Source organism: Leptonychotes weddellii, chromosome 5 (genome assembly GCF_054177405.1).
Source record: "Leptonychotes weddellii isolate Sample4059 chromosome 5, ASM5417740v2, whole genome shotgun sequence".
NCBI lineage: Eukaryota > Metazoa > Chordata > Mammalia > Carnivora > Phocidae > Leptonychotes > Leptonychotes weddellii.
The window spans coordinates 54,994,968-55,020,942 of record NC_138373.1 but is presented as its reverse complement, the minus strand read 5'-3'; the positions used below and the strand labels follow the sequence as shown (position 1 = coordinate 55,020,942).

Below are 25,975 nucleotides of genomic sequence, written 5' to 3'. Positions count from 1 at the left end.
TTCTATCTCTGGCACCCGACCCCGTGTGGAGTCTCCAAACCCATCAGATCCCTGTGGTGTGCTCCCACACCTCTCCTCCCAGGGGAGGAAGGGGAGTCTCCCCGGATCTGCCGCTCGTTGGGTCCCTGCTGGAGGAGCAGTGGCCCGACTGTGCCGCGGATCACGGTTTATGACAACCCCGAGCTGAGAGCCCGCGCCTCAGCTCCGTCTCTGCAGCCGGCTTCCCCGCTCCGATACCTGGGAGCTCTGCCGCACTCAGTCACCCCCAGTCTTTCTGTGACCCTTAGGGTCTTGAGACCACACTGTCCCACGAGGGTTCCTCCCCCCACTTAGCCACCGGAGCGACGTCCCTCAGCGGAGCCGACTTCTAAAAGTTCCGATTTTGTGCTCCGCGGCTCTATCACTTGCCAGAAGCGGCCGACAGAGGCCCCTCCCCCGCCATCTATCCTCCTGAATATCACCTTGGATTCACTTCTCCGCACATCCTACCTTCCAGAAAGTGGCCGCTTTTCTGTTCAGAGAGTTGTTGCTATTCTTTTCTTCCATCTCCTGTTGAGTTCGTAGGTGTTCAGAATGGTTTGATCCCTATCCAGCTGAATTCCTGAGAGGAGACGAAATCCAGGTCTCCTACTCCTCCGCCATCTTGCTCCGCCCCCCTGTCTCAATTTTTTATTAAATACCAAACATCATGTGTAGACTAGTAGAAATTGAACTAATCAGTATTCACATCTGGAAATGGCATGCCTCTTCTTATATCAGATTGTTATTGTAAGGGGTTGAGCCAATCTAGCTACAAGTTGAATTGAGTTGTTTGGTGGTTGCTGTGGTTCTTCTTAAAGGAAGAAGATGTCCTTCTGTTCTTAGGGACAGACAATGTTCCTTTTGCAGTGGATGTGTGCTTGCAGTGGGAGTGAAAGGAACAGAGTGTTTTTCTCTTTGAGCTGCTCCACCCTCAACTTCAGCAGAACCTGTCCACTTGTGCCACAGAGGAGGTCTTTCTCTATGCTCCTATCCCTCCTTCAGTAGTAAGTAGGCAGCTCTTTCTTGGTAGTCCATAAGTGAGGCAGAGAGGGTTCTCTCTTGCTCTAATCCAGACCAGTCTTTGGGGAGTGCTGTGTGCCTGGGCCTCAGAGGTGGGCTCTGTCAGGATTCCTGCTCTTCCTCCCTGTGGTGGTCTACCTCTGCCTGTATATGAAGCAGACCTTGGACAGGAGTTGCCTGTCCCTCCTGCAATAGTAGGAACCTCCACTTGGTATTATTACAGACTCTAAGGCCCAAGACAATGGCTTGCCAGGGAAGGAAAATGTTTCTTTCATTTTCCCCCTTACCATAATATGTCTTCCCCTATGCCCTATAAGCAGAAGCTTTGCTGCCCTCCCCAGCAGTTGAACGTTTTTCTTTCCTAGGAAGGAAAGCTCTGGGAGAAGAGGGTGAGGCTTCATGCCTTACACTTCTCCACTGATCACCTTCTTTGGGTCTGGTTGGCGAGAGAGTTTGCTTCCCCTCTCCCAGGGACTTAAGACTTCTCCTATCTCAGGGAACGTACTTTTCTCTTAGCATCAGCTGATCTCTTCTTGAAGTCTGTACCATCACCAAGTGTCCTGCCCTGCCCTCAATTACCTTCATGAGCATCTGGTAGGAGATGGGATAAAAAGTTGAGAGTGAGTGTGAACTCCCTTTATAATACGTCCCCCGGCCAGTTCAGACTGCTCTGTTAACCCATACTTGCTCTTCAGTGGTTCTTTACATTTTAGCTTACTTCTCTTACCTGCATGTGTTGCAACTGGGATGGTGCTGCCTCTGCTGTAGGTGAACCTGTGCATCACACCCCCCATTGGAAGGTCTTGCTCCTCTTTGGAATTCATGTTGCCTGGTCGTGACCTCAGTTCTCTGATGGGTCCAAGAAAGGTTGTGACTTTGTAGTCTATCTGGATTTTTCTAGTAATTGTATAGCAGTGGCTTTTTTTTTTTTGGCATCCTATGTGGGATTCCAGAAGTCTGAAATTTTTTTTTAATAAAACATTCATACTTATACCAAGTCTTCTCAATAAAGAAATGTCAAAAAATGAAGTAAAAAAGAATCCTGCCACCCAGAGGTAATTATTAAAAACTCCTTGTGACCATCCTTTCAGACAAATCTTGATGCAGATTTGCACACAAGATATGGAAACATTATTCAATGTATATAATAAATTATGTACAGTATTTTACTCCATGGAGCTAGCATAACTTACTTAACCAATCTTTGTCAATTTAGTAGTGTCTTCCAGAGATATTGTTTCTATTCTTTTGCTATTATAAACAATGGCTTCATCATCTTTAGACATTTCCATCATGGAAGAGTTCTGATTAAAAATTTTTAAGATTAGTTTGATAGAAGGTGTGTATGTAAAGTCTAGGATGAGCTGGAGCCAGGCGAGGAAGCCTAATCCACACAGACTTTTGTCTTGAGATTTGCAGATAGCCTGGCTCAGCCTGGATTCTGTCGGCTTTGTAGCCCCATCATCTGCCTAGATGTTTGAGAGCCCCCTGGCAGACAGGAAGTGGCACCCTTGGGGTGCATCAAATGAAGACTTGTCTTATTTTTGAGAGAATTCCCTAGCTTAATTTTGTTGCAAGAAAATTCACTGGTGATATATGTAGATAAATGTTTTATTTTTACTTTTGGCCTAGTCAATGATTAATGCTTGCTTGCATAGAGTCTCATATTTTATTTCAATATTCCTAATTCCCCAGTCTCTTTTCTCCAAACTGTCAGCACACAGGCTGGTTCTCCTCTCTTCATGGGCTTGTCATTCCCCCTCTCCTCCACCAACCAGCACCCACCAGGACGTACTGGCGTTTAAAAATAGTTGTTTAGCTTAAAGGTTAAAAAAAAAAAAAGGAATGTTAATGTAAAAGTCAAGATTAATGAAATTTTAGGGACAGAAGATGATCTTTCTTCATGATGAGTTAGAAAGATTGTTTTGATAGTAATATATTTAATGGTTTAAAGGAGAGAGAGGCGGGCGCCTGGGTGGCTCAGTTGGTTGAGCGACTGCCTTCAGCTCAGGTCATGATCCTGGAGTCCCGGGATCGAGTCCCACATCGGGCTCCCTGCTCAGCAGGGAGTCTGCTTCTCCCTCTGACCCTCCCCCCTCTCATGTGCTCTCTCACTCTCTCAAATAAATAAATAAAATCTTAAAAAAAAAAAAAACCTTTAAAGGAGAGAGAGGCAAGGAGGCAGGAAAGCCCAGAAAGAATGGCCAAAGTTTCAGAAGAGGGACATTTGTGGAAATTAGGAGAAAAAAGAGAATGTAATGACTCCTTCATTGACAAGAAAAGGAGAAAGTGGATCTGATAAGGAATATGGTTAATCTTGTGGTGATTAATAAACATAATTGCACATCTTCTGTTATTACAAACCTTGGCTGTTGATTCCTAATTTAGAAGATTAATATGTTTTTAACATGTTTTTGGTGCTAAAAATGGAAAACAAACTTAAGAATTATAATCTCTGTTGGGCGCCTGGGTGGCTCAGATGGTTAAGCGTCTGCCTTCAGCTCAGGTCATGATCCCAGGGTCCTGGGATCGAGTCCCACATCGGGCTCCTGGCTTAGCAGGGAGTCTGCTTCTCCCTCTCTCTCTGCCTCTCCCACTGCTCATGCTCTCTCTCTCTTTGTATCTCTGTGTCTCAAATGAATAAATAAAATCTTAAAAAAAAAGAATTATAATCTCTGTTATAAATGAACCTGATTTCTTAATTTTATGATTTTTTAATTATATATACAAATTCAACAGAAAATGAGAACTATTTATAATAAATTATTTCTAACACAATTTTTGGTTATTTTTATAATTATTCAATTTACATTTTCCTACTTAGGAAGTTATCTACTTTTCTATTAATATTACCATTCATTTTCACCTCTATCTATTGTTTAGCAGTCCAATGTTTGCACCTGTCAATGAAGTAGCCACATAAAGACTAGCATGCATATTCCAGAGAAAGTGGAATGTCAGCAGCTGACAAAACAAAATGACAGTTTAATGTGCACAGAGCCAGGATTCAATATAACATGCTGTAGTAAAGTTGAAAGTTCAACTTAAACTGGAGAGCAAACACTCTAGTCTACATGTGGTGCTTTTTTTTTTTTAATGAAAAAAGAAGCTATATTTGTCATTGTAAGAGTATTGTCTTTTGGAGAGATTGAATCATTATTTGTTTTATAGAAGATATGGTATAGCAACAGTCTTATCTTTAGTTATTACAGAGTTGATCATTATAGGAGAGGCAGGAAAAGGGAGCCTTGAAAAATTGGAACTCGTTTTTACTATACGTGAATTTAAACACAGGGTCTTTTTAATAAACTTTCAATTATGGATATGACTGGATATAGTGAAGTAAATAAATACAAATGTCTTTCTACATGGGAACTTACTTTGTTTTATCAAATTGTTTTCCTGACTTTTTGTGGATTACTTTTTAAAATTTGGGTTAATTTTTTCCCCACTAGCATACTGGCAAGTGCCCTCCAAAGCTTGGAATTCTTACCGCAGTGATTTCCTTGGTCCATTGTTAACCAAATGGCAGTGAACTCACTCTGTACTCCTTGTGCCTGGGGGAGAGAGGCAGTTCAAGTGGATTGTGCCCTTTGAGAACACATAGGTGGAAAGATTCTAAAAAGTGCATGCCTCTGTCATTTTGGTAATCCTCACGGTTTTGGGGTTTTGGATCCACAGAAGGTTAATGATAACCAACACTTTTCATCGTTTTTGTTAAATTAGTGTTATTATACCTTAGGCTTCATTTTTGTCTAGCTTCCTGTGAAGACTGAGTCACAGTGCTGGTAATAGTAGTTGGTGGTTTCTTCCAGGGAGTTTGAGATAGCATGTCAACAACTAAAGGAACATTTATTTGGGTAGTTCTAGGGCCCCAAAGGGCTCTCCAGGACTGTGAGGATTCATGGAGTGGGAATTAGAGTTTTGAGAACTAAGGTAAGAGCAGTGGGTTAGGGTCCCAGGTTTGGGAGTTCCCTATCAGCCAAGGATAAATCAGAGCTACAGGTCAGCCATACCTGGACACGGGGTTTCATCCCTGACCTTCTGCTTTTCTTTCTCTGTAAATTTCATGAATGGCCTTATCTAAGTCTTCAGCGTCAACTAAAATATTGGTGACTCCAAATTCTATCTCTAGGATCAACCCCACTCCCAAATTCCAGGCCCTTGTCTCAGTTACCTATTATAGGTCATCATTTGATTGTGCCCTAGATTTCTCTAACTCTAAGTATCTGAATGTGAACTTACCAAATTTTTTTATTAAATAAGAAAAGAATACTAGCATACAAAATTGTCCCTACTCCAATTATTCTTTTTTTTTTTTTGTCTTAGTGAATGGTACCATTGTCCATCTAGTTGCCCAAATAAGAAATTCTAGGCAGTTACCTTTTCACTCAAAGAGTGCCCTAAGTTCTACCTCTTTGAGCCCTGTTCTGTTTTCTGTTGTATCTTTAGTTCCTAGAATGTTTTCTGTCACATAGTAAGAATTCAGCAAATATTTAGTGAGTGAAAAAACAAAGAGAACAAACAGCCATTGGCTCCATAAGAAAGATGGTTAATTCAGGGAATGGACAAGAACTTAAAAAACATTTTTAAAATAAGTATATTTGGGGAAACATTCATGAGAAACTTCTCCATTAAGGAAGGACAGGCAGCTATGGGAAAGGAACAGCCTAAGGGAAAGAACAATATCTTGGAAGTAACAATAACAACAACAACAACAACAAAAACACCAATGGGCAGGCTGAATAATAAAACTTTCACAGCTGAAGACCCAATTAATAATCTGGAAGATTTGGGCACCTGGGTGGCTCAGTTGGTTAAGTGTCTGACTCTTGATTTCGGCTCAGGTCATGATCTCAGGGTTGTGGGATCGAGCCCCACATTGGGCTGCGTGCTTAGCACTGAGTCTGCTTAAGATTCTCTCTCTCCCTCTCCCTCTGCCCTTCCCACCTCACGCTCTCTCTCTCTCTCTCCCTCAAATAAATAAATAAATAAATCTTTAAAAAAATAATCTGGAAGATTAAATGAACAACAGAGTCTCTTAGAACATAGTGTAAAATGGCAGACAGAAATTATGAGAAAAGTTAAAATATGAAGGATGGATCCAAGAGGTCTAATACCTTTCTAATAGAGTTTTCAGGAAGCAAGACAGGTACAATGGAAGTAAGACAGCAATAAAAGAAATAAAATAAAATTTCCATAAACTAAAGCAAAGGAATATTAAGATTCAGATGGAAAGGCCCATCAAGTGCTAAACAGGATTGAAATGAAAAGCAGAGTATCTGTTGTATTTTATCAAATCTCAGATGACAGTGGTTAAGACACATCTTTATTTTATGTACCATGAGCAAGGCAAAACTGCTGCCTATTAAATTATGATGTGCACACAGTTGTAAGACACCTCAATTTCAAAGATGTTAAAACACTGAGTGGGACACAGAATATGTCTTAGAATTGATGAAAACAGCAGGTACATTCTGGTGAAATTTTAGGTCTCTAAAAATAAAGAAGAGGAAAAAAAACAGTTTATCTATAATGGAACAAAAAAAGGAAACTAGGGCGCCTGGGTGGCTCAGTTGGTTAAGCGACTGCCTTCGGCTCAGGTCATGATCCTGGAGTCCCGGGATCGAGTCCCGCATCGGGCTCCCTGCTTGGCAGGGAGTCTGCTTCTCCCTCTGACCCTCCTCCCTCTCATGCTCTCTGTCTCTCATTCTCTCTCTCAAAATAAATAAATAAAAAAAAATCTTTAAAAAAAAAAAGGAAACTAATTTTCTCATCAGCATCACTGGTTGCTACAAGCAAATAAAGCAAAGTTTTCAAAAGGAAAAAAAATTGAATCCTAGTTCTTATATCCAACTAAAGTCTCAACTGAGTATGGAAGAGAAATAAAGATATTTTTGAACGTGTGAAAACTCAAAAAGTTTGTTATATGTGGAACCTGTTTAAAGAAATTATTCAAGAAACACTCTAACCAAACATAGAAAAAATCCAATATGCAGGATGATAAGGACCAAGAAGAAGGAGAAAGGAAATGTGACTCAGAAGTAAAGGGAGCTAGAAAATGACAAGTTGTAACATTAGGGGCACCTGGGTGGATCAGTCGGTTAAGTGTCTGCCTTCGGCTCAGGTCATGATCCCGGGGTCCTGGGATTGAGCCCCGCATAGGGCTCCCTGCTCAGCGGGGAGCCTGCTTGTCCCTTTCTCTCTGCATGCCGCTCCGCTCACTCTCTCAACCTGTCAAATAAACAAATAAAATCTTAAGAAAAAAAAGTTGTAACTTTACAGCAGCCCTGGGAAGAGTCTCCTTTTAGTAGCAAAGCTTAGTTACAGGTTTACCTTGTCTTCCCTGTGGAGCCAATTACACTTCTTGGTCTTGCAGTAAATGTTTGCAGAAACACATTTCACTTTTTAGATTCAGGCTGTAGATAAAGCATGGGGCACTTAATTAGAGTTTGAGAACAATCCTATAGACATTAACAGTGTAAAAATAACAGTCCTTCCCAAAACTGGGAGGTGGAGAGAGTGAAGACTGTTAGGGGGAAAAAAAGACTTAATAAATTTCCCATCTTTCACAGCAGGGAATTAACAAATCAAAATATAGAAGTTTACATATTTTGAAATGATAATAAAGGCAACTATGATGTGAGTTAAACATCTGCAAATTAAAAAAAAACCCAGGCATGTGAGGGAGAGAGAGAGAGAGAAGGCAGAAGATAATGTGAATGCTTTAAATTCTGAATCTTTATTTGTGGAGAAGCCCAAATCAATAAAAGCTGTTATTTATTTATAATAATGATGAGAAAAATGAAAACAAAACACAATGAGCAAACAAAACCTTAACTTCTGGGAAGTGAGAATCTCAGGTTCGGGTATGCTATTTGCAGTTCATTTAAAAAATGCATGTATTATCTATTATGAAAAATCTAAAATAATATGAGGGGCGCCTGGGTGGCTCAGTCGGTTGAGCGCCGACTCTTGATTTCGGCTCAGGTCCTGATCTCAGGGTCATAGGATTGAGCCCCTACTGGGGCCCATACTCAGCATGGAGTCTGCTTGAAATTCTCTCCCTCTTCCTCCCCCCAGTCCTCCCCCACTTGCACATGCGCCTTTCTCTAATAATAAAGAAAGAAAATCTTTACAAAAAGCTAAAGTAATATGAATGAAGAAGTCAATAGGTAGTATATAGAAGTAAACGGTAATATATGTTAACTGTCCATCACATAATAGGCACTCAATAAACTATAGCTTTTAGGGCTGTTGCTACAAATTTTGTTATCTTTTATTTGTGGCAGCTGATGTTGGCAGGGTTCTCTCTGTTCCCTCAGATATGAATAAAACTGGTTCAAACCCACATTCTGTGCTTTGTGGCAGCCTAGAGCATGTCCTGGGTTTTCTGCAGATGCCCACGGCATCGTCTGGTGGTTGTCGCCGTGTCTAGCTCCTTCTTCCACTGAACTAAGTCAGTTTCTGAGTTTCACTGTGCTCTGCTTCCCATCCCAGTTCCCATTTTGTTTACTCAGACCTTGAATTTCATCCAATTATGCGATGTCTATTAAAACAACCCACTCGCAGGACCCCTTTGTATATGTAAATTTGAGGAGGTTGAAGAAGGTAAGTGACAGGGACCAGGCATCACCAACATGCCATTTCAAATTAAATAGTGGCCATCACCCCTGGACACCGGTCACCCACAATGTCACCAGACGCTAGCACCACCAAGCCTTGTGGCCTTGCCTGGCCATTCTCTCTCTCTCTCTCTCTCTCTCTCACACACTCTCTTTCTCTCTTCCCAGTCCTTCTAATTACTCAGGGGAAGTTAGCTCTAAGTTCCTTTTACTCTCTTCTGCAGAACTCTCTAGCTCCTTTTCCCGGACCTGGCTCTAGACTTTCCTGGGTGGAGCCCACCTCACCAAGATGGGCAACAGATTCAGGGCCTTTTGGGTCACAGAACCCACCAGAGAGGTAGTGGTAGTAATAAGGAGCACCTTTTTCTGTCTTTTGTGTAGGAACACAGAGATAGCTAAACAAGCAGATTTTTATATTCAGTATGCTTTCTCACTGCCATCTGCTCTTAACATCAGAGAGATAACACTAGTGAAAAGTCATTATAATTATCATTTCAATCATGTAAATCATCATTTAAAATAAAGTTTCCTTAAAGGTTATCACTACACTAATAACTGCCCACTTCATTAAAAAAAAAAAAAGTATAATAGTAAAATTTGGCCAACATAGGAGTGCAGAGAGATGCACTTTAAAAAGATGGTAGTGGGGAAGTTGGTTTTAACGGACTGTGATTGTCCAGTTGCAAAGGCAATGTACAAAAGCCCTGGGTTTTATACATTAGGGAAGGCAGAGAAGACCCCTGCGGGACTATGGTTGGCATATTCTAAGACTCAGTTGCCTGTCTCTAAGCTGCAGAAAAACTACATCTTTATGCACTGATTTGAAATGTTATATTTACGTTGGTTTATTTTCACGCCAGGTGAGGCATGCAAAACCAGCTGCAGTACATGAAGAAAGGGTGAAATTGTCAGTGGCTAAGGTATAATAATGACTAATATGACCATTACTATTAACATGCTTATTGTTTATATTGATGCTGGCTAATCTTAAAAAGTGGCAATGACTTTGAAAGCTACACCGAGAGTGGGTCTCATGAAGAGACAAAGACCTGATTCACACTGTAGTCTGATTCCGGGGTACATCCGGGCTGGATCCAAAGAAATCTCTCATTTGTGATATGCCTACAATTCCACTGTTAGAGATTCATTCCTTTTGCCAAACTTTGTCCCCTTGTAATATATAAACAATCGTGAGAAATGGGTGACATAAAGCTCTAATGTGATTGACTTGGTCAGATCCTTTCCTGAGAACAGTTTTGGTAAGAAAAAAAGAAAGAAGGAAAGAAAATAGAGTAACTGGAGCAGCTCCTGCCTATAATGAGCTGGAGAGGTCACAGTAAGAGAGAGAAAACAAGATTTAGAAAAAGGGATACCTGGTAAGGGGAGGGGTGATGAAGATAAGTTTTGATTGCTTTGTAATATTGCTTAGAACTGGCTGCCTTTAAATGAATCACTTACAGGACATGGAGGATGGGATCTTTAATTCTTGCAATTTATGGGGACTTGCAAGTAAATGTAACTCACTATTCCCTCAAATTATTTTTGATAGGTAGAATGTGCATGCTATTTAATAGGAATAGCTTTTAAGATTTATGAAGAAAGAATATATTGTTCATGTAACTCACTTTGTGATGCGTTTTCTATTGAAAGATTGAAGACAGATACATTTTGGAGGAGCAAATACAAGTACTAAAGGCTAATTTAGAAAAAGAGAAAAAGAAGACAGAAAGGTACTGGTAATAATGAAGCATAATTGTTCATTTGTAGCTAATACAACATTTAACCATCTATAAATCTATTACAGATTTAAGAAAGAATCAGAACAGATAAACAAAAACTGGGAAAAGAAATTCTATATTCTCAGAAATAGGTATGTGGTGATATGTATAAATTCTATTTATAAAAATGTGACTAATCATCTTTTAAAAAGTGACTAATGTACATTTTCTGTGCATATTAATATAAAATACCAGCATACACCTTTAAAAAGAAATGCAAAATTTGGCTTAAATAGACGAGTTGTCAGTCACTTCAAAGAAAAAATAATTCAATATTCTATTACATTCCCTATCTCCATATTTCAATTTTAAAGGATCAACAGGATAGACAGCCTCTTCTTGATATCTGGTTTAATCAGACCTACCTAGTCATCTTCCCTCATAGGTCTATTAAAAGAGTTTCCTGTTTATTTGCACATGATAATATTTAACTGGTCTAGATCTTCTTTATAAAATTGTTTTATATACTGTATCCTCTATTCTTTTACAGACAAAACAGCACCGATTCCTTAATTCTCAGATCTCTTCTTCACTCACATAATCATTTTAATTTATCTTCCCTATGTCACCTTTGTCTTTTTAAAAGTGGAGTAAGTGACTACTGTAAAATTCTGGAAAGGCTAAAAGCAACACCAAGTAGAGAAAATGCCTACTTTTTTCCCCTTGTCCTAACATGTTAATTTAAAACATCTATATTCTATTCTCTTGTTTCCGGCCATAATGTCGCCCAGATGCTCTTCTCTTTATCACATGTTGGAAGTTCCTTTGCAAGATTTTCTCACAGTCAAGGAGCATCCAAGGCAGGATGGATTCAGTGTTGGTCTGATGTCAGAGGTCAAGCATGAGACTCATACAGGACTTCGTAGGATGATAATGCCCTACATTTGCACAGCACCTCATAAGCTTACACTATTATTGTGAGTGTGTATGAGAGAGAGGGAGAAAAAAGAAATCCTATACGTTGCTGCATACATCACCCTCAAATGGTCTCAGGTGGTACACTGAGAATCCACATGCTAGCCGGAATACCACCAGGTGGTGAGAGAAAGATCTCCTTGTGGTAACATGCACTCCTGCTTGTGTTTCACGTCTGTGCTGATAATGCTCTGTGCTCTGAAAAATGTGCATATTAATACCTGCCCTAACTACCTCATACAGTTATTCTAAGGATAGAATATAAATACAGGTGAGAAACAAGAGACTGAGACTGAGACTGGCTTAAATATGCACTTCATTTCCCCAAACATGGATTTTGGACTATTTCTGAAACTGAGTAGACTCTCTTTCCCTTACTTATTTCTGTGGGGTTCACTTTGGTGTTTTTTTTTTTTTAAGATTTTATTTATTTGAGAGAGAGAGGGAGAATGAGTGGGGGGCGCAGAGAGAGAGGGACAAGCAGACCTCCCACCGGGAGGCCGGTCGTGGGATTCCGTGTGGGGCTTGGTCCGAGGACCCAGAGATCACGACCTGAGCCACTTAACCGACTGAGCCACCGACTGAACCACCCAGGCGCGCCTGTGGGCTTCACTTTGATCCTTAATATTTATGCTGTGTCTATCCCAATGGGATTCATCCCATATTTCAATGACCATTTACAAGAATGTCTCAGTTTTACTTCAAGTTGATTTGCTGTTAATCAAGATGGTCTACGTCATTTCATCATTTTGATCTTTGCAGACTTTATGTTGCTATCTAAACATTTGGAATAGCAACGTATGATTACATATTTTCTATATGTTTTCTCACTTAACCGACTAACTGGGACATAATGTTGGGACATAACGCATTGTCTCTCTCATGTGGTTGCATCACCAAGTGTTCATTCAAGGTAATATATAACATAAAGAGTGTGTATATCCAGGGTACTGCATCATGGTGGGGGATGGAGATTGACAGCACAGTCGCAGATTTGTATCGCTAAAATGGTCATTTCATTTCATTGTAACAGATCTTAGATCAGGCGCCATCATTTTGTTTTGTAGAGGAAAAACTTCACCTTGGCCAGGTAACGTAACAGTCGAATCCAACAATTTCTCAGACAAGTCATGATTTATATTCAGCCCCGGTCCAATTCAGAGCTTCCACCTCCAAGCTCCTTTTCTGTCTCTGCTGAGTTGGCTCTATTTCCAGGAAGATGGAACTTAAGCGGGGCCGACCAGGGCAGGAGCTAGTCTTTCCTCTTAGTGTGGCATGATGCCGTCATGGTCGCGTCTCTCCGCCCAAACGGTGTGCAGGTGTGGCACATGGGCGCAGGACTAGATCCCCACCGGCCCGGTGCCGCAGTGATGCCGCCGTTGAGTGTCCCACCTCAACCCGACACCCATCTGAGCCATCCCTCGGTCCTGCCTGCTGAGCTCCTGGGGCCGGCCGGACCCACTGCTGCGCATCACTCCGGCCAGGGCGCAGAGAACTTACACGCACGCTGTTCCCACAGGGCGGTGGAGTGCGCGCAGCAAACGGGGGTACGTCCGCACCCTTTCCCTCCCTCCTCCTTTCTCCGCATGCGCAGTCCCTCCCAGGGAGATTGCCAACCAGCAGAGCTGGAGACGCGACGTGCCCGCGCAGGCGCACTGTGCTCCAATCTCCTCCCTCTTCCTTTCACTGTTCTAACCCCCCTTGTTCTTGGACTTGGGGGACAGGGAAAGTTAGATAAACAGAAACCCTGCGCCGCCCCTTCTTTCCTTTTCTCTCCCCACTTCCCTCCCTTCTTAGGCTTCTGGCTTGCGTCGCCTGTCACAGGAGTCCTAGGACCTTTCCCGGTACACCTGCCCTCCCCGGTCCCGTTAGTTTCACCCCTGACAGGTTTAGACTCTTGTATCTTTGTTCTCAGCCCTTGTCAGGGTGTAGTGTGGGGGGAAAGGACGATTCGGCACTTGGTAGTTTGTTGTCGCTCATTGCCACCTGAGTATACCCACAACACGTTCATTGTCTATGAAATTCAAGATTCACAAGAAATGCCAATGCCAAATCAGAATAAATCTGGAGTCTTGGGCACTCGGTGGTTTTTCTGAGTCTTGTGCCTTCCTCTAAATTCAGCTGTCTGTAGTCTTCTCAAAAGCTAGGCCCTGGGCCGGTGAGGGGATGGTGTGGGGTTGGCTCCTGAAGTTCAGAGTGTTCAGCTGATGGTGATCCAAAACGCAGTTTCCCAGGTTGGGAAGTGAGGGGAATTGGAATCAAAAGCCAAGCAGACATGGATGTTGATGGTAGCTTTATTTATAACTACCCAAGCTCGGAAGCAACCAAGAGGTCTTTTAGGGGGTGAATGGATACATTGTGCTATGTCCAGACCTAAAAAGAAATGAGCTGTCAGGCCATGACAAGACATAGAGGAACCTTAAACGTATATTACGAGGTGAAAGAAGCCAGTCTGAAAAGGCCATGGTCCTATATGACATGCTGGAAAAGGTAAAACCATGGAGACAGCAGAAGAATTAGTGGTTGCCAAGGGCTGGGGGTAGGGAGAGATGAGTCGGTGGAGCACAGAGGATTTTGAGGGCAGTGACACTACTCTGCATGATACTACAAAGAAAGTACATGCCATTACACATTTGTTAAAACCCATAAAATGTACGACACCAAGACTGAACCCTAATGTCAACTATGGATTTTGAGCCATAATGATGTGTCAGTGTAGATTCATTGATTGTAACTAATGTACCACTCTGTTGGTTGTTAACAGTCTGGGAGGCCGTCCATGTGGGGGGGCAGGAAGTATATGGGAAATCTCTGTACCTTGTTCTCCATTTGCTGTGAACCTAAAACTGCTCTAAAAAATTAAGTGTGTTTAAAAAATGAAAAGGAAAAAGAAAAAAGCTAAGCAGACAACCAAATGAAGGTGTCAGTCTGAAGATGCTGTTCAGAGAAGTAGGATCCACAGTGAGTAGTAACTGGGGGCTCTGGGACAGAGGAGATGGTTTAATGTGGAGGTCCATGGTACGTGGTAGAGCATGGAGGGAGGTCCACAATCCCTGAAGGGCTGCAGCGATCCTTTTTGCCCCCTGATTCTTGCAGTTTCCAAGGTTGAGTGTGGGGAACAGGCTATTATGATCACCAAACAACACTCAGAACTGAATTTTCCAATGTCCTTTTTTAGCTGAGGGGAGTGTACTTCATTCTTGGAGTATATTTATCCATTCCTAAATATCTCAACCGGAAGTCCTCGCCGCAGTTTAGCCAGCTTACTGCCCAAAAGATACACTTTGTTATTTGGAAATAGATATTTTCTCAAGCAATCATCTTCATCTGGTAAAGTTATGTTATATGAAAAATCCAGTGTCCTTTTTGCTAAAATATGTGCAACAAATGATTAATCTCAAAGATGCCTGCCATGAAATTGTTAAACTGAATGAAATTAGCAGTTACTAATTGTGTGTTATTGTGTTATGTGTGTGTTGAATGTATACAATTAATGTTTTAGTTTACTGGATAGTGCCCGAGACAATACTAATCGTTTCACATGCATCCAATCCTTATTGAAACTGTAGGTGGTAGTTAAAAATAGTAACTCCAGGGTGCCTGGGTGGCCCAGTCGTTAAGCTGACTCTTGATTTCAGCTTAGGTCATGATCTCAGGGTGGTGAGATCAAGCCCTGCATCAGGCTCCGGGCTGAGGGTGGAGCCTGTTTGAGGATTCTCTCTCCCTCTGCCCCTCCCCCACCATGCTTGCACGAGCTCTCACGTTCTCTCCCTCTCTAAAAAAATATTAACTCCACTTCTCTTATGAGAAAACTAAAGTTCAAAGAAGTTGAGTAATTTATCAGAATTCATACAGCTAAAGAGTGACAGATCTCAGTCATGGACACAGGTCTTTCTAACCCTTAAAAACATGTTACTCTTAGGGCGCCTGGGTGGCTCAGTTGTTTGGGCGACTGCCTTCGGCTCAGGTCATGATCCTGGAGTCCCTGGATCGAGTCCCGCATCGGACTCCCTGCTCTGCAGGGAGTCTGCTTCTCCCTCTGACCCTCCCCCCTCTCATATGCTCTCTCTCATTCTCTTTCTCTCAAATAAATAAATAAAATCTTAAAAAAAAATGTTACTCTTAGTTTCTTTTTCTGTACTAAAATTTTTTTTGGTTCAACATTTAATATATACAGAAAAATACTTAAGATATACTAGTATAGTATAAAGATAGCAATATAATGAACACAAGTATTCTTACTACAAGATGAAGTGTTAGCAGTATCTTCACAGCCATCGTGTGCCCATTCCATGCCTAGTGCCTCTTCTTCCTCCAATGTAACATCTATCCTAAGTTAATGTTTATCATTCTCTGGGGGAAGGTTTTATTTTTTTTGAATTCTCATTTTAATTCCAGCTAGTTAACATACAGTGTTAGTCAGTTTAGTGTTAGTGTTACTTTCAGGTGTACAATATAGTGATTCATTACTTCCATATAACAGCCAGTGCTCATCATGACAAGTGTCCTCCTTAATCCCCATCACCTGTTTAACCCACCCCCCTCCATTCTCTTCCTCTCTGGGAACCCTCTATTTGTTCTCTGTAGTTAAAAGTCTGTTTCTTGGTTTGTCTCTCTCTCTCTCTTTTTTCCCTTTGCTCATTTGTTTTGTTTCTTAAATTCCACATATGAGTAAAATCATATGGTATTTGTCTTACACTGACTGACTTATTTCCCTTAACATAATACTCTCTAGCTCCATCCAGGTCATTGCAAATGGCAAGAGTTCATTTTTATGGCTGAATAATATTCCATGGTGTGTGTGTGTGTGTGTGTGTGTGTGTGTATACACACAATGTATATATAAATATCTTCTTTATCTATTCATCAATTGATGGATGCTTGGGCTGCTTCCATATCTTGGCTATTATAAATAATGCTGCTTAAGCATAGGGCTGTATGTATCCTTTCAAATGAATGTTTTTGTATTTTTGGGTAAATATCCAGTAGTGTGATTACTGGATCATAAGGTAGTTCTACTTTTAACTTTTTGAGGAACTTCCACACTGTTTTCCACAGTGGCTGCAGCAGTTTGCATTCCCACCAACAATGCACGAATGTTCCTCTTTCTCCACATCCTCACCAATGCCTGTTGTTTCTCGTTTTGTTGATTTTAACCATTCTGACAGGTGTGAGGTGGTATCTTATTGTGGTTTTGATTTACATTTCCCTGATCGTGAGTGATGATGAACATATTTTCATGTTGTCTATAGGCCATCCCTGGAGGAAGTTTTTAAATAATATCCAATTTGTTAAATAGATATTGAGTTATTCTGATTTTCCATTTCTAGTAGATTTCATAATTTATATTGTCTTTTTAAAGAAATTTTACCATGGCATCTGGGTGGTTCAGTCGGTTGAGCATCCAGCTCTAGGTTTCAGCTCAGGTCATGATCACATAGATCATGAGATCAAGCCCCACGTTGGCTCTGTGCTCAGAGAGGAGTCTGCTTGAAGATTCTCTCCCTCTGCCCCTCCCCCGACTCATGTGTGCTTGCTCGCTCTCTCTCTCTCTCTAAAATAAATAAATAAATCTAAAAAAATAAAAAGGAATTTTACCTTTTCACTGAAGTGTCAAATTGATTGACTTAAAGTTGTTCATAATATCCTCATATTTTATACTTAAATTATCTGTAAGATCTAATGATGTCCCCTTTTTCATTTCTGATATTGATAATATGTGTTCTCTTTTATTGATCAATCTTGTTAAGAGTTAGTCAGTTTTATTATTTATTTCAAAGAAATCATTTTTCCTTTGTTGAATTTCTCTCATATATTTGTTTTCTTTTCATTAGTTTCTGTTCTTACCTTTATTATTTTCTTCCTTCTACTTTCTTTGTGTATGATTTGCAATCCTTCCTAAGAAGAAAGCTGAAATCATTGGTTTTCAGATTTTTTTTCTTCTATTATATACATTTCAGACTACATATTGTCCTCTAAGCACTGCTTGAGTTGCATCCCACAAATTGAGACATGTTACGTACTACCGTTCAGTATAAAACATTTTATAAATTCTATTTTATTTTATCTTTGATCCATGGGTATTTAGAAGTGATATGTTTTATTTTCAGGTAGTGGAAGATGGTCTAGTTGTATTTCTAGATTAATTCTACTGTGCCCAGAGAACCTATTCTGAATTATTTCAATCTGTTAAAATTTTTGATACTTGTTTTATGCTCAGCATAGGGTTGATTTTGAAAAAATGATCCATGTACACTTAGAAAGAAGAGGAATTCTATCACTGAGTGCAGTGTTTTATCTATTTCAATTAGGTCAAGTTTATCCATTGTGTTTTTTATATCTTTTATATACTTATATTTTTGCTACAGTTCCAACTATTAAGACAGGAGTATTAAATTTTCCACTATGTTTATAGATTTATCTATTTCTCTTTTAGTTCTGTCAGTTTTTGCTTTAAATATTTTATGGCTACATTTATGGATACCTACAAATTTAGAATCCTGCTATCTTCTTATGAAGTTATCATTTATATGTATCATTATGAGCCATTCCTTTCTATCTGTAAAAATGCCTTCTGGCTGAATGTTTCCTTCATCTAGAATTAATATAACTGTATCACTCTTCATTGATTAAGATTGCATGGTGCATTTTTTCCTTCAACCTATCTTGTTTTTATATTTGAATGTGTCTCTTGTAAGCAGCATAGAGCTGGATTTTTAATCTGACCTGCCAGTCTTATTTATTTAATTGGCCTACTTCATTTACTTTTAGTGAGATTACTTGTATCCTTGGGTTTGTGTCTACCAACATAACACATTTTTTTCCTATTTAGCCAACCTGTTTCTTCTTCTCTCCTTTTCACCTTTTTTGGACTAATCAACGTATTTTTATTCCATATTTTCTTCTATTGACTTGTTAGTTACTTATTCTTTTCTCTTTTTGTAATTTTAACCCACCTCCTTTGCTTACCACAGTCTTTTACAAATTTCTATTTAATACTTGCCCAAGAATTCTAGAACCTTAGAATCATTATGTTGTACACCTGAAATCAACAGGATAGTGTATATCAATTATACTTCAATGAAAAAGAAAAAAGGAAAGAATTCTAGAACCTTAGAATATTTTAACTCCATTTAACCACCTCCCACATTTTCATTTTGATTCCTTATAAATGTTTAACACCATCGAACATTACAATTATTGTTAGGCATAGTCAGTATTCACTTCCATTAACATTTTTACTCTGTGAGCTCTTTATTTCTTCCTGCTTTCAATGTGTTTCCATCTGGGATCATCTTCCTCCTATCCAAATAGCTCTCTTTAGTTTTTCTTTTAATACAGGTTTGCACGCAAATAATTCCGTCAGCTTTCCTTTATAGGAAAATGTCTTTATTTTACCTTCATTATTGAAGATTATTTTCTATGAGTGTAGAATTCTGTGCTGGTAGTTTCTTTTCCCTCAGCCTATTCATGATGCCAGTGCATTGAGTACTGGCCTCCACTGGAGATGTCGAGACTTATCAACTATCAGCCTCTGCTCTTCTAGGATTCTAATTATATGTAAGTTGTGCCTTTTGACTATAACCCACATGTTTCTTACACTCCTGTCTGGTTTTTCCTACTTTTTTCTCTAGGCTTCACTTTGAATATATATATATATATATATATATATATATAGAGAGAGAGAGAGAGAGAGAGAGAGAGAGGTCTGCCTTTGAGATGAATAATCCTGTCTGTGCTCTGCTGTATCCATTCTACTGTTCAGCCCATGTACTGAGTTCTTAATATCATATATGATTGCTTCAGTTCTAAGATGACTACTCATTTTTTTAAGTAGATTCCAATTCTGTGCTGAAACTCACCATTTTTTATCTATTTTACCAATCTTTTGCTCTGTTTTCTTCATCATAGTGATATTAAAGTCATCATTGCTCTGCTTTTTTCTCTCTACTTTATTCATAAGTTTCCATTTTTTTAGCACACATAGTAACTTACTGTATAACAACTTTATTGACATATAGTTTACATACCACCCTTTTAAAGGATGGTTTTTAGTGTATTCACAGAGTTGGACAACAATTACCGCTCTCTAAATCAGAACATTTTCATCAACCCATAAAGGAACTCCATATCCATTGGCAGCCACTCCCCATTGCCATGGCAGCCAACCACTAGCAACCACTAATCTACTTTCTGTCTCTATGGATTTGCCTGTTCTGGACATTTCATATACACAGACTCATACACTATGTGACCTTTTGTGACTAGCTTCTTTCACTTGGCATAATGTTTTCAAGTTTATCTATGTCGTAGAAGGTATCAGTATTTCATTACTTTTGGTTGCCAAATAATACTCCATTGCATGGATATACTACATTTTGTTTACCCATTCTTCAGTGTTTAGACATTTTAATTATTTCCACTTCTTAGTTACTATGTATAATGCTGCTATTAACAGTCATGTACAGGTTTTGGTGTAGAACATAGGTTTCCAGTTCTCTTAGGTATATACTGGAAGAAATTGCTAGGTCATATGATAATTCTATGTTTAACATTTTGAGGAATTGCCAAACTCTTTTCCAAAGTGGCTGCACCATTTTACAATTACAGAAGCAACAGATGAGGGTTCCCATTTCTCTGTATCCTCTCCAACATTTCTCATTGTCTGTCTTTTTGGTTTTAGTTATGCTAACAATTATACAGTGGTACCTCATTGTGGTTTTGGTCCATGAGACACACGCAGTCTCTGCTAAGACCCTCCATGTGACTGGATACTGGGACTTTTTTTGTTCCTTCCTAGTGGCTACCCAAAGTTGTCCAGCATACTGGTGGCTTTGTCTCCAGAACATGCTTTCCTGAGGGTGAATCTCCTACTTTTAGCAACGTTTGCAATCTGGATAGGCTGAGAATTTCCCAAATTTTTAATATATTTGTTGTGTTTCAATACATTATAATCATTATTTTTGATGCTCAGTTTCTCCAATCGTAAGTCAGTGGGAGCCCTCTTAAGGTTGACTGCTGTGTTCTTTTGGCACAGTCTTTGATGACTCCCTTAACAATAAAATGTCCCAGGCTCAACTTGGATATTTATTACCTTAGATCTAGAAACAGCCATTTCTGAAAGATGCCCTGGTTCATTTTAGGGAGAAATGTTTTTAAAGCTACAGTCTGGGGGGCACCTGGGTAGCTCAGTCGGCTAAGTGTCTGACTTCAGCTCAAGTCATGGTCTCAGGGTCATAGGATGGAGCCCCGAGTCTGGCTCGGAGCTCAGCAGAGAATCTGCTTCTCTCTCTCCCTCTCCCTCTACCCCTCCCCCTGCTTGTGCTCTCTCTGTCTTCTCGTCTCTCTCTCAAGTAAATAAATAAAATCTTTAAAAAAAAATAAAACAAAAAACACCCAAAACTACAGTTTGGGCTCCAAGATGCTCATTGATGGGGCGCCTGGGTGGCTCAGTTGGTTAAGCGACTGCCTTCAGCTCGGGTCATGATCCTGGAGTCCCTGGATCGAGTCCCGCATCGGGCTCCCTGCTCGGCGGGGAGTCTGCTTCTCCCTCTCCCACTCCCCATTTGTGTTCCCTCTCTCGCTGTGTCTTTCTCTGTCAAATAAATAAATAAAATCTTAAAAAAAAACAAAAAAAACAAGATGCTCATTGATACTGGGTTGTCATTCATTGATTCTGTGCCTTTTCAGGGCTGGGAAATATGTAGTCTTAAAGATGAAAAAAGTAGGGTGCCTGGCTGGCTCAGTCAGTAGAGCATGTGACTCTTGATCTCAAGGTTGTGCGTTCAAGCCCAAAGCTGGGTGTAGAGATTGCTTAAAAATAAAAGCTTTAAAAAAAATAACTAAAAATGAAAGAAGTAACAAATTCATACTAATATTTTAAATTTTTTACTTTTATCTCTTTCACAATGAAAATTGTAGTTCCTAACCACATGAACATAATATTAATTTGCTTTATCGTATGATTTCTATACATTTTAATTTCACCATTTCTTTTATTTTAGCTTTCATGTCCTTAAAGATGAGATGTTTACTAGGCACACATTGTTTCGTCAGTTTGCAGTACTTGCTGATACGTCCTTCAATTATATTGTAAGTACATATAATGTTTAGATACTGTTTGTCTCTTTGATGATATTTGTACATGTCTTTCTGTTCTTATTTAACATTTATTGAGCCCCTGTCTGGAGATAGTATGTGACAGTCATTTGCTAGATACTAAGGATACAAGACCGAGTGCCTGAGCCCAAAGAGCTCAATCTGGTACGAGATATAGATGTGTAAACAAATCCTTTCAATGCAATATGGTTGGGCTATAATAGAGGCAAGCAGAAATTTCAGAGGAGGGGTGACACTAGCTGGGAAGTATTTGTCAGTCTGACCACTTGTGGGCATGGATGGAATGTAAGGAAATAGATCCAAGTATCCAGTCACTTCCAAAGGGAAAAAGGAGGCAAAAGAATTTTCCTAGTACCAAGCCATTCATTTTCATACTAGAAGTCACTTGTAGATAAAGCCCAATTTTAAAAGACTATTTTTTTAACTTGTGTACTTAATGTTTTTACTTGGGAGCTGTGATTGTAAAGGTAAATGATGTCCAGTGTAGAAATATATGCAGGAAATTTCAAATAGTAAGAAAATTAGCAAGCTATACATGCTGTTGAGCACCTGTCATGATGCTAAGTATTCTGGGACAAGGCTTGTGGGAAAGAGCACAAGAAATACAAAATACAGGCTCTTGCTTTAGGAAGCTTCCAATCTAAAATTACTCTTAAAATTTTTTTCAACATTTTTTACTTTGACTTTATTTTCTAAATTTTAAGTTGCTGCAGATGAAAGAACTTAAGAATGTTGGCAAGATAACATTTAATTATTTCTAAATTTTAACTAAATTACCTGGTAATCTGAACCAGCTTGCTGAGCTTTTAATAACTGACTCACCTGAAATATCCCCAGACTGGATAACATAGATAAGAATATATAGTCTCTTTTTTTATCCTTTTGGTTTTTCCTCTTTCGACTGAAGGTTACAGTTTCGATTGGAGTAATCCTCATTTCAGATATTTAATCAGCTGGACAAATAAAATATTGTTGGACCCATGAGAATGTTGTGCTAACTCAAAAATCGAGCTTTTTGAGGGTTACCTGGTAAAACTGTCTGGTCCAAAGGTGAACTGGCCAGGTTTAATGAAAGAGAATTCTAAAAATCTCAAAGGTACACCAGTAAGGCACATTAATAGATCCAGTCCTTGTCTTGAGAAAAATCTCTGACTTGCCCTCAGTCTATCTTCCTGTGAGGAGAGCTAGTGCTCCATCCAGCCCAGAATACGTCCATGTGCCATTACTTCTGTGGGATTCCAGGCTCATGATCCTTATCTATATGTCCACACAGTATACAGGCACTTGAGATACTCGTCGGAGTGGATAGCAAATATTGAAGAAAAATAGACGGGGGCAGGGGTGGGGAGGAGGGAAAGAGAGTGATGAGTGAGTGAGTTATGGATGACTAATTTTTCCTTGGTTCCCTACACCATAGCCACTCCACAAATATTTATTGAGTGTAAACATGCACCAAGCACCATGCTCCGTGCTGGGAGCAAGATAGTGCACATGACAAATAGGGCTCCTTCCTTTACAGGCTATAAATTTCATGAGGGCCACGGACTGGTCTGTCTTGTCAACTGTTTTACTCACAGAGATTAGAATAGTGCCTGACTTACAGAGTAGAAAACATAGATATTAATAAGGAAATATCACAAACTTTAAATGACATATTTGAATTAATGCTATGAAAGAAAAAGTTTAATACTTTCTTACTATTGAGGTATTCATATGGGAAAGTTCACAAATATTAAGTGTATCATTTCAAGTGTTTTGCCCTGTGTAGCCATCACCTAAATGAAAGCGTAGAACATTTCCATCCTCCCTGAAAGTTCCCTGGTGTCCCTTTCCAGACAATACCTTAGTCACATCCCCACGCTGGACAAATATTGCTCTGATTTCTATCACTGCAGATTAGTTTTGCCTGTTCTTAAAACTTACGCAGATGGAATCATACGGTATGTATTCTCTTATGTCTGGCTTATTTTAACTCAGCATAGTGCTTTTAAGATTTATCCCTGTTATTATGTGCATCCCTAGCAATTGTTTCCCTGTATTGCTGAATAACATTCTATTGTATGAATAAACAATCATCTGTTTATCCTTTCTCTTCTTGATGGACTCCTGGGCTGTCTCTAATTAGGAGCTGTTTTGGGGGAAAAAGGTGCTACAAACATTCTTATACTAGTTATTTCCCAAAATATGTTTTTGTAACTCTCACGTAGGACTAGAATAGCTGGGACATAGGAATATATATTTTTAAGTTTATATTCCAGAGTGACTGTATCCTATTACTGTACCATCAGCAAAGTGGGAGAGTTCCTGTTCTCCACATCTTCACCAACTTGATATTGTCATTTTCTAAAGTTGGGCCATCCTAAAATAATGTCTCACTGAACTTTTAACTTGCATTCCCTAATAATTAATGATGTTAATATCTTTTGATGTGCTTATTGGCTAATTTTAGATCCTCTTTCCAAAAGGGACTATTCAAGTTGTTTAAAAAAAATTGTGGCAAAATACACATAACTTAAAATTTACCATCTAAACCATTTTTAATTGTGCAGTTTAATAATGTTAAGTACATTCACATTGTTGTGAAACCTATCTCCAGAACCCATTTCATCTTACAAAAAGGAAACTTTGGGGTGCCTGGGTTGTTCAGTCAGTTAAGTGTCCGACTCTTGATTTCAGCTCAGGTCATGATCTCAGGGTCGTGAGATGGAGCCCCATGTCTGGCTCTGTGACAGTGTGGAGTCTGCTTGAGACTCTGTTTCTCCCTCTCCCGCTGCCCCTCCTCCCACTAAAATAAATAAATAAATAAATCTTTTAAAATAAATAAAATGAAGCTTCATACCCATTAAGCAATAACTCCCCATTCACCCTTGCTCCCATTTTTGTCTGTTTTTAATTATTATTGAGTTATAGCATTTTATTATATATTCTGGATACAAGTCTTTTGTCATATATATATATATTTCAAATATTTATTCCCATTCTGTAATTTGTCCTTCCGTTTTCAGAACAGCACCTTTTGAAGGTCAGAAATTAAAAACTTTTTTAGAAAATTTAAATTTTATTGAAGATCAACTTAGCTCTTTTTTTTCTGTGGCAGATTGTGTTTTCTGTGGCCTTAACTATATCCCACATTCAGCATATACTTATGATGTGATTTTGATCTTTGTTTTCCCGTTGAATTTCACATTTCACTGGTTCCTTTGTTCTAATTCAATTGACAATGTATATTTGAGTCTGTTTCTAAACCTCTATTCTGTTCCATTGGTCTATTTGTCTGTCCTTTACCCAATACTATATTATCTTAATTAATATTGCTTTATAATAGGTCTTGAAATCAGGTGGTGTAAGTTCTTCCATTTTATTCTTCTTCTTCAGGATCGTTTTGGTAATTCTATTTTGTTTTGTTTTGTTTTGTTTTAAGATTTTATTTATTCACTTGAGACACAGAGATACAGAGAGAGAGAGCATGAGCAGGGAGAGACGCAGAGGGAGAGGGAGAAGCAGGCTCCCCGCTGAGCCAGGAGCCGGATGTAGGGCTCGATCCCAGGACCCTGGGATCATGACCTGAGCAGAAGGCAGATGATTAACCATCTGAGCCACCCACGTGCCCCAATTCTATTGTTTTTTTTTTTTAAGATTTTATTTATTTACTTGAGAGAGAGCACACGAGCAGAGTAAGGAGCAGAAGCAAACCCCTGCTGAGCAGGGACCCTGGGATCATGACCTGAGCTGAAGGCAGACGCTTAACCAACCGAGCCACCCAGGCGCCCTGTTTTGGCAATTCTATATTCTTAGTACTTCTATATATGTTACATGCAGTTACAACAACAAGAACCAAACAAATCTGAGTCCTACCCGCTCTGGGTAAAACAAGGGCTTATGCTTGGTTTTGTTCCTCCAAGTTTCATTTCAGCCTTAATTGCATCAGTATATCCCTCCTTTTCTTCTAGTCTGTGTTAACTTTATTCTGTTTAGAGAATTACATTATTACTATGGGATTCTTTTTATCACATGAAAGTATTTTTGATTAAGTTCTGCTTTTCATTTTGTAAATCAGCAAATCAATTTTTTTTTTTTTTTTTGGCTATTCTGACAGGTGTGAGGTGGTATCTCCTTATAGTTTTGATTAGTATTTCCCTGATGATGAGTGATATTGAGCATCTTTTCAGGTATCTGTTAGCTATTTATATGTCTTTGGAAAAATGTCTGTTTGTGTCTTCTGCCCATTTTTTAACTGGATTATTTGGTTTTGGGGTGTTCAGTTTTATCAGCAAATCAATATCTTTAAAAAAAATATCCGGGGCGCCTGGGTGGCTCAGTTGGTTAAGCGACTGCCTTCGGCTCAGGTCATGATCCTGGAGTCCCGGGATCGAGTCCCGCATCGGGCTCCCTGCTCGGCAGGGAGTCTGCTTCTCCCTCTGACCCTCCTCCCTCTCATGCTCTCTGTATCTCATTCTCTCTGTCTCAAATAAATAAATAAAATCTTTAAAAAAAAAA

At 39.4% G+C, this 25,975-nt stretch overlaps 1 protein-coding gene across 1 annotated transcript in view; it reads left to right on the top strand.

Annotated features, from left to right (window-relative positions):
* Positions 1-23,609, top strand: part of C5H10orf67 (chromosome 5 C10orf67 homolog) — a 121,603-nt gene extending 97,994 nt beyond the window's left edge. Inside the window, exons 14-17 of the mRNA XM_081818909.1 lie at positions 9,527-9,586; positions 10,317-10,396; positions 10,471-10,536; positions 21,364-23,609. Of these exons, the coding sequence (XP_081675035.1) occupies positions 9,527-9,586; positions 10,317-10,396; positions 10,471-10,536; positions 21,364-21,472 (315 nt within the window). The 3' untranslated portion in view covers positions 21,473-23,609. The remainder of the gene's footprint in view (positions 1-9,526; positions 9,587-10,316; positions 10,397-10,470; positions 10,537-21,363) is intronic.
* The last annotated feature ends 2,366 nt before the right edge of the window (positions 23,610-25,975 follow it).